At 48.2% G+C, this 9,473-nt stretch overlaps 1 protein-coding gene and 2 long non-coding RNA genes across 3 annotated transcripts; all 3 read left to right on the forward strand.

Annotated features, from left to right (window-relative positions):
* Positions 1-334: 334 nt before the first annotated feature.
* On the forward strand, positions 335-1,173 carry LOC129749195 (uncharacterized). Its single transcript, XR_008737950.1, has 4 exons — positions 335-471; positions 536-594; positions 653-719; positions 776-1,173. It is a non-coding gene; the product is annotated as an uncharacterized LOC129749195 (long non-coding RNA).
* A 147-nt stretch (positions 1,174-1,320) lies between these two features.
* On the forward strand, positions 1,321-7,089 carry LOC129741748 (uncharacterized). The gene has a single exon (XM_055733528.1). The coding sequence runs from the start codon at positions 1,321-1,323 to the stop codon at positions 7,087-7,089; it is 5,769 nt and encodes a 1,922-aa protein (XP_055589503.1).
* A 142-nt stretch (positions 7,090-7,231) lies between these two features.
* LOC129748552 (uncharacterized) lies at positions 7,232-7,885 on the forward strand. Its single transcript, XR_008737765.1, has 4 exons — positions 7,232-7,368; positions 7,433-7,491; positions 7,550-7,616; positions 7,673-7,885. It is a non-coding gene; the product is annotated as an uncharacterized LOC129748552 (long non-coding RNA).
* Positions 7,886-9,473: the final 1,588 nt, after the last annotated feature.

Raw genomic sequence — 9,473 nt, forward strand, 5'->3', positions numbered from 1 at the left:
TATTGCGTCAACTGAGCTTAGACTATCCGTTACAATGTAGTAGTGCCCAACAGGCCGTGAGGCGATGCTGTCCAATGCCCAGTGAATAGCAGCTAACTCTGCTATATACACAGAGCATGGAGACTGGAGGTTATAAGAGGCGCTAGTTGTTTCGTTGAACACTCCGAATCCCGTTGATTCCTCAATTAGAGACCCATCGTGTCACTGAACTGACTTTCGATACCGAAAGTGCCATTGAACGCACTCGCGCAATGACAGCAGGAGAATTCGAAGATGCGTTCGAATGTGTAGGTGAGAAGTGAGTTCAGGAGTATAGGCGGAAAAAAAATAAATCGAGATAGATTGTAAACAAAACAAAGATTGTGGAATTTCAATGCAAGTAGTATCGTTTGGTGATCAGAAGAAAATTAAAGCTAAGTTCGCAGTGGTTATTGTTGAGTTTGAATACTTACCCTAAATTTACGTGCTAAGGTAGGCCTAAACACCAAATTGAATTGCGTAACGCAAATAATAATTGAAAATTATCCCAATCTAGGCATTTGCAACTTTAGTACGAAGGCGCGAAGTGAAACTGCGCAGGGAAGTTGAGCACAGGTATGCCTATGAAAAGTGATTAAAAGTGATAGTTCTAATGCATTGTTAATTAATCTAGGCTACAATACCACGCAACGAAGCGTTTTCAATTAGGAATCGCCAGATTGAACCGAAATCGAATTGAGGTGAGAAATTGATTGAGAAAAGTGGAAATTGAATCTCTAACCTAGGTTTATTAAAGGTGTAGGGACTAGCAGCGGAAAATAGCTGGAATCGAGACGGAAGTAAGCGATAGGAAGTTCACTAAACGTAAGCTTGAAAATTGTTCTTAGTGTATTCCAAAATTAATTTGTATTCAAATCGTAGGAATTTAAAACGTGTCCCGGTAGAGCTTCGAACGGACAAATAAAAGGGAACGTTACGAATCCGAAAACAAACTTTCGTTGTTACCACGATCCGGAAGTAACAATTTACATTTTAAATTCGTTTACGAAAATGTCCGATTCAGCCAGCACCGCAGCCACTGCTGCCCAAAAAGGTAAGAGCTTAGCGAGTAGTTCCCCTAAGGCGAAAAGTGATACCCCCCCTCAACTCAAGTCCGTTGCTCTTGGCCCTAACACTGAGAACGGCAAATCGAAACCAGGCACGACAAAAACCAAAAAGAAAACCTCTTCCGAAAAACAATATCCTATAGCCAATAACAATACTAGCCATACTTCCTCCGCGAACACGGTCGTTAATGTCGGTCACAGTTGTGGAACCTGTAAGTCGGTCGATAACAGCCAGATGGTTCAGTGCGATGATTGTGATGGATGGAACCATTTTAGTTGTGTGGGAGTGAACCAAAGTGTGGAGAATAGAAAGTGGAATTGTGCACAGTGCCAGGCGAAGCAAAAGAAGAAGAAGACGGGTGCTACGAAGGTTGCCAGGAACACCGCTGCAGCGAAGAAGGTCGAAAAGTCGAGGCCGGAGAAAACCAGCGACGGGAAGAAGAACAAGACTTCATCAGCGATGAAAGAGATGGAAGATTCTTTGCCGAGGAAACCCGTGGGAACCACGAAACCACCCAAAGCAGCATCTGTTAAGTCAGCGGGATCGAGAAGGTCGGCGAAAGCGCACCTGGAGCTGCAATTGCAGAAACTCGAAGCAGAACAGAAGCTGCTAGAAGAGAAAAAGAAGCTGATGGAGAAACACTTCAGCATTCTGGAGGAGTTGGTCGACCTGGAGGATGAAGAAGACGCCGATGAAGAGGAAGTGGACGCTGATACTAAGGTGCAGAACTGGTTAGGCGCCACTGGTGGAAGGCGCCAAGAAGAAGAAGAGGAATCTCCTAGTGCGGATGAAGAAGAAGAGTGCTCCGACGACGAAGAAGAGGAAGAAGGTGGAGAAATGGATTCCAGCGATGATTCCGAGGAGGAAACGGTGACAGACAGCAGCGATGACTCTAGTGAGGACGAAAAGGGAGGAACTAACGAATCCAGCTTCAATCCTAAGGGTCGTTCTACGCCAGCAAAGAAAGGCGAAAACAGGCGAAAAGACGTAACCAGTAGCCGGTTAACTTGTAACCTGACGCGCAATCAGCTCGCCGCTCGCCACGTTGTCGCTAAGGACTTGCCTGCGTTCTCAGGGAATCCCGAGGAATGGCCGATGTTTTTCTCCACTTTTGAGAGCACGACCCGGATGTGCGGCTACACAGACGACGAAAACATGATTCGACTGAGGAACTGCCTGAAGGGAGATGCGTTTGCTGCCGTTCGAAGTTTTCTTCTCCATCCGAAGACAGTGAACAGGGCGATGGATGCGCTCAAATTGAAGTTTGGACAGCCAAGGTTTATCATCGAATCTCTGAAAGAAAAGGTTCTTGCCATTCCACCGGTCGACCCTGAGTCGATGAACGCGATGGTCGATTTCGCGCTGGACGTCCAGAACCTGACGGTGACGATCGACGCCTGTGGTCGGAAGGAGCTCAAGCAGGATGCTTCGTTGCTGAACTCACTGGTTTCCAAGCTTCCGGGACCAATGCAACTACAGTGGGCGAAACACTCCAGAAGTATTCGGAAGGTTAACCTGAAGACTTTCGGCAAATGGATCTACGAAATAGGCGAAGACGCATGTCTGGTTTCGAAGCCGCGTCAGACCAAAGTATCGTCTCACAACCAGGAGCCACGCAGGAGAACTAAGGCATACGTGAATGCTCACGTTGAGCACCAGGGGGAGTACCACGCTCATTTGCCAGGAGGTAGTACATCATCAGCCGGTGCCAGAAGAGCCTACCCCACAGCGTGCATTGTCTGCAGGGGATCTTGTGCATCTCTCGCGAACTGCCAAGGCTTTCGAGAGTTGTCATACGATGGGCGGTGGGCAATCACACGCGAAGCCAAGATGTGCCGGAAATGCCTAAAGCGCCACAGAGGAGGGTGTGTGTCCAGGAACTGCGGAGTCAACGGATGCACAAGCAAACATCACCCATTGCTGCACAAGCAGCTAAACCCAGAGTCCGAGCCCATGCAGCCAAACTCAGAGTCTACGCCCATCCAGACTGGAGACAACGCGCAACGGGAAGAGCGGTCCTGTAACACTCACCTGTCCGGGTCCAGCGCTGTCCTGTTTCGCTATGTTCCAGTCTTGGTGCATGGAAACGGGATAGTGATTCAATGCTACGCCTTCTTGGATGACGGATCCTCGCTGACGCTTATGGACCAAGACCTAGCGGATGAGCTGAACCTAAAAGGAGAACTTCGTCCCTTGGATCTCAAGTGGACTGGAGGAACATATAGAACAGAGGACAACAGCCAAATCGTCAGTTTAGATGTGTCCGGGCTTAAAAGAAAGCGGTATCACCTGAAAGATGTAAGGACAGTCGAGGAGCTGCAACTACCATCTCAAACGCTCGACGTGAAGCAGCTTCAACAAGATAACCCCTACCTACGAGGAATTCCCGTAGACTCGTATATCGATATTCGACCTCGTCTGCTAATTGGAGTGCAACACGCGAACGCGACGCTGGTTAGAAAGAGTCGAGAGGGCGAATCTGGTCAACCGATTGCAGTTAAGACCAACCTGGGATGGACGATCTACGGAGGAGCGCCGACGGGAGAGTCGCATAGTATGGTGCACTATACGTACCACGTTTACGCCTGTGACAACCAGACGGAAGATGACGCTGATGAGAAGCTGGATCGCGCGGTGAAGGACTTCTTCTCTCTTGAGAGTTTAGGAATAACTGCACCCACCAAGACGATGCGCTCCGCCGACGATGAGAGGGCCCTCAAACTACTTCGTGAGCTAACCAAATTCGATGGCGAGAGATATACAACCGGCCTGCTTTGGAGATACAACATCACGCATCTGCCAGACAGCAAACCGATGGCGCTGAAGCGGTTCTTGAATCTCGAGCGACGTATGGCGAAAGACCCGGAGCTGAGGGGAGTACTGCAGCAGAAACTGGCTGATTACGTAACGAAGGGCTATGTTCGGAAGCTTACGAAGGAGGAACTGGAGGAAAACCACGAGCGTGTCTGGTACTTACCAGTTTTTCCGGTCATCAACCCCAATAAGCCAGGAAAAGTTCGACTCGTCTGGGACGCCGCAGCAACAACGCATGAAGTTTCGCTGAACTCTTTACTACTCACGGGACCGGATCTTACCACTCCGCTGGTTTCCGTGCTCTTCAAATTTCGCGAACATCGATTTGGTATTTGTGGCGACATCAGGGAGATGTTCCACCAGGTTGGAATTAGAGGCGAAGACCAGCATAGCCAGCGATTTCTGTGGCGAGAGGAGAGAGAGCTAGGTGAACCCAGTGTTTACGTTATGCAGGTGATGACGTTCGGGGCGTGCTGTTCTCCATCAAGTGCACAGTACGTGAAGAACATGAACGCGGAACGTTTCAGCGAGCAGTTCCCAGCGGCCTCTGCGGCCATAGTGCAGTGTACGTATGTCGACGACATGTTGTGTAGCACAGAGACCGAAGAGGAGGCGATTGAGTTGGCGAAGACTGTTTGGGACATCAACAATCGAGGTGGGTTTGAAATCCGCAATTGGATGTCCAACTCCGTTGGCATACTATCAGCGCTTCGTGGAGATTCCTGTGCAGAGAAAAGCCTCGACCTGTCATCCAGCTTAGCGACCGAGAAGGTATTGGGAATGTGGTGGTGTACTAAGACCGACTGTTTCACCTACAAAATCAACTGGGATCGGCTAGGACGTGAGCTGCTGGAAGGCAATCGTTGCCCTACGAAACGTGAGGTACTCCGCACCCTGATGACCATCTACGATCCTCTAGGTCTCATCGCGCACTTCCTAATGTTTCTCAAGGTACTGCTACAGGAGATCTGGCGGACCCGAGTAGGCTGGGACGAAAACATCGACGATAAGTGCTTCGAAAAGTGGCGAAAATGGCTGCATCTTCTTCCGGACGTTGAGAACGTCAGTATTCCGCGGTGCTACAGGATGTCTTCATCGATCGGTCATCACACCGAGATCCAGTTGCACACCTTTGTCGATGCTAGTGAAAATGGCACGGCGGCAGCTGTCTATCTTCGATTCGTGGAAGGTGACAACATCGAATGCAGTCTCGTCACCGCTAAGAGTCGTGTAGCACCACTCAAGTATCTCTCGATTCCGAGGCTCGAACTTCAAGCGGCAGTAATTGGAGCCAGATTAGCTGCGTTTGTCATGCAGGGACTATCGATCAAGGTTGCCCGTCGAGTTTTTTGGTCAGACTCCCGCAACGTTATCGCCTGGATACGTGCCGACCACCGCAAATACAACGCATTCGTCGCCGCGAGAGTCAGCGAAATCCTAGATCTCACGAGCGTATCGAGCTGGAAGTGGGTCCCAACGAAGTGGAATGTGGCGGACGAAGGCACGAAGTGGCAGTGTCAACCCTCCCTTACGAACGACAGCAGATGGTTCAAAGCACCAGAATTCCTGTGGCAAGCAGAAAAAGAATGGCCAGATACCCCGGAAAAACTGACAGAGCCGGTGGAAGAGCTGCGAGCGTGCGTCAACGCGCACTTCCAAACGGAAAGCGAGATCATCCCCGTTAAAGATTTCTCAACCTGGAGACGATTGGTCAACACAACCGCCTACGTTTTTCGGTATCTACGCCAGCTTCGACCAAAGAAATTCACCCGCACCATCGAAATCCTTTCGAGCGAGGAGATACACCAAGCTGAGGACTACCTTCTCCGTACCGCACAGCAAGACGTCTTCCGAACCGAGCTAAACATTCTCCGACGCGACGACCGCAACGCAACGATTCCCAAGCAAAGTCAGCTGTACAAGCTCAACCCGTTCATCGATGAAAAAGGATTGCTGCGCATGCACGGCAGGACTGGAGCGTGCAAGTTTCTAGCAGTGGAAATCGCCAACCCTATTATCCTTCCGCGCGACCATCCGATTACGAATCTCATCGTTGAAAGCTACCACCAGAAGTTTCATCATCAAAACCACGAGTCAGTCATCAACGAAGTTCGCCAGAAATACTGCATCAGTTGTCTACGCAGAGTATACGCCAAGATCAGGTCCAACTGTCAACGCTGCAAGCTGCGGGAAGCTCGTCCCCGACCTCCAGCAATGGCTGACCTACCAAAGTGTCGACTAGCAGCTTTCGTTCGACCGTTCACACATACCGGCATCGACTATTTTGGACCGATGGAAGTGGCTATAGGGAGAAGGGTTGAAAAAAGGTGGGGGGTTTTATTAACTTGTCTCACTATTCGCGGGGTCTACCTTGATTTAGCTAGCTCTTTAACAACAAGCTCGTGCATAATGGTGATCCGCAACTTCATTGTGCGACGAGGAACACCTTCCGTTTTCTACAGCGACAGAGGAACTAACTTCATCGGAGCCGATCGGGAGTTGAAGCAAGCCCTGCAAGACGTCGACCAGCACAAGATGGCTCAGGAGTTTGTTTCGGCGACCACCACTTGGTGTTTTAATCCACCGGCAGCTCCCCATATGGGGGGGAGCTGGGAACGACTCGTGCAGTCCGTCAAGCGCACCTTAGTGGAACTGCAGCTACCCCATCGCCCGAAGGAGGAAGAACTGAGGAGTGCTCTGGTCGAGATCGAAGGCATCATCAACGCACGGCCGCTTACCCACGTACCCATCGAAGACGATGCCGCACCAGCGCTCACACCGAACCATTGGTTGCTGGGTAGTTCCGACGGATTCAAACCATGGACCGAACCGGAAGTCAACTCCATCGCTTTGAGTCGAGGTTGGCATCTATCGCAGCAGATCGCGAACCACTTCTGGAAAAGATGGCTGCGGGAGTACCTGCCGGAGATCACCAGGCGTTCCAAGTGGCATCAGAACGTACCACCGATCAAAGAAGGCGACATCGTGGTCATCGTCGACTCGGAGCTGCCGAGGAATTGTTGGCCCAAGGGACGAGTTATCGGAACGGTAAACCGAGACGGGCAGGTGCGTACCGTAACAATAAAGACGGCGAAAGGTGTCTACGAGAGACCGGCGGTAAAGGTTGCAGTGATAGACGTAAGAGCTAAGAAGGAGTTTGCTGACTCAGAGGCGGAGTCAGCAAACTAGGGGGGAGTGTCACTGAACTGACTTTCGATACCGAAAGTGCCATTGAACGCACTCGCGCAATGACAGCAGGAGAATTCGAAGATGCGTTCGAATGTGTAGGTGAGAAGTGAGTTCAGGAGTATAGGCGGAAAAAAAATAAATCGAGATAGATTGTAAACAAAACAAAGATTGTGGAATTTCAATGCAAGTAGTATCGTTTGGTGATCAGAAGAAAATTAAAGCTAAGTTCGCAGTGGTTATTGTTGAGTTTGAATACTTACCCTAAATTTACGTGCTAAGGTAGGCCTAAACACCAAATTGAATTGCGTAACGCAAATAATAATTGAAAATTATCCCAATCTAGGCATTTGCAACTTTAGTACGAAGGCGCGAAGTGAAACTGCGCAGGGAAGTTGAGCACAGGTATGCCTATGAAAAGTGATTAAAAGTGATAGTTCTAATGCATTGTTAATTAATCTAGGCTACAATACCACGCAACGAAGCGTTTTCAATTAGGAATCGCCAGATTGAACCGAAATCGAATTGAGGTGAGAAATTGATTGAGAAAAGTGGAAATTGAATCTCTAACCTAGGTTTATTAAAGGTGTAGGGACTAGCAGCGGAAAATAGCTGGAATCGAGACGGAAGTAAGCGATAGGAAGTTCACTAAACGTAAGCTTGAAAATTGTTCTTAGTGTATTCCAAAATTAATTTGTATTCAAATCGTAGGAATTTAAAACGTGTCCCGGTAGAGCTTCGAACGGACAAATAAAAGGGAACGTTACGAATCCGAAAACAAACTTTCGTTGTTACCACGATCCGGAAGTAACAATTTACACATCGGTAAAGTACATTTTGTCAGCATCGACGTGTCTATATTTAGCTTCGAAAATTCTTGGAATCAGAAGTGGGCGATGCGAATCCGGGATTCCACGAATTTCCTGCTGCATAGACAAATCAAACTGGACAGAAGAATTATCGTAGTGTGGGCTGAAAACACGAGTTGGAGAGTACGAAGAAGGGTTTACCTGCATTGACATGAGGACATAGTATACAGACATAAATCTTGTTCGAAAATTTTGCTCAAGTAACCTTTCAAAATTAACGATCACCAATGGGTTCATGACCTCACACCTGATGAGGAACCGAAGTGATAGTAGATTGTATCGATCTTTCAAAGGGAGTATTCCTGCCAAAACTTCAAGACTCATGTTGTGCGTTGAGGGCATAGAGCCCATTGCGATGCGGAGACAACGGTATTGGATACGCTCGAGTTTGATGAGGTGAGATTTGGCAGCTGACTGGAAACAGAAGCTACCATATTCCATCACTGAAAGAATGGTTGTTCGATACAATTTTAAAAGATCTTCTGGGTGGGCTCCCCACCAGGTGCCTGTGATTGATCGGAGAAAATTTATTCTTTGTTGGCATTTTCCTTTCAGATACTCAATGTGGGCTCTCCAGGTACACTTGGAGTCAAACCAAACCCCAAGATACTTAAAACACCTCGATTGAGTGATCGTTCTGCCTAGGAGTTGAAGCTTCGGTTGAGCAGGTCTATGTTTCTTAGAGAAAACAACCATCTCCGTTTTCTGAGGGGAAAACTCAATCCCAAGCCCCAACGCCCAGGAAGACAATCTGTCTAAAGTATCTTGTAAAGGTCTGTGCAGATGAGACTCGGAAGATCCTGTGACAGACACCACGCCGTCATCTGCAAGTTGTCTTAGAGTGCAGCCTTCAGAGAGACAAGTATCGATGTCACTTACGTAAAAGTTGTACAAAAGTGGACTTAAACATGAACCCTGTGGGAGGCCCATGTAGGAGGTTCTTCTAATTGCAATATCTCCGTGAGCAAAGTTCAGATGTTTCTCACAAAGCAAGCTGTATAAGATGTTGTTCAATAGTGGAGGCAGACCCCGGGAGTACAACTTGTCTGACAACACCTCTATTGAGACTGCATCAAAAGCTCCCTTTATGTCTAGAAACACTGAAGCCATTTGCTCACGTTTTGCGTACGCCATTTGTATCTCTGAAGACAGCAAAGCAAGACAATCGTTTGTTCCTTTGCCCCTTCGAAACCCAAATTGAGTATCTGAAAGGAGGCCATTTGTTTCTACCCATTTATCCAAACGAAACAAAATCATTTTCTCCATCAATTTACGTATACAAGACAACATCGCTATTGGACGGTACGAATTCGCATCGGACGCTGGTTTTCCGGGCTTTTGGATAGCGATAACTCTCACTTGTCTCCACTCTTGGGGAACAATGTTATGCTCCAAGAATTGATTAAATAAATTTAACAAGCGAAATTTGGCGGCGTCCGGAAGGTTTTTCAACAAGTTAAATCTAATTTTATCAATACCCGGAGCTGAATTGTTGCAAGAGAGGAGGGCAAGTGAGAA

Source organism: Uranotaenia lowii, chromosome 2 (assembly GCF_029784155.1).
Source record: "Uranotaenia lowii strain MFRU-FL chromosome 2, ASM2978415v1, whole genome shotgun sequence".
Lineage (NCBI taxonomy): Eukaryota > Metazoa > Arthropoda > Insecta > Diptera > Culicidae > Uranotaenia > Uranotaenia lowii.

Bases quoted from the DNA above. Each gene is read 5' to 3' on its own strand.
- LOC129741748 (XM_055733528.1), top strand. From the start codon at position 1,321: ATGGTTCAGTGCGATGATTGTGATGGATGGAACCATTTTAGTTGTGTG.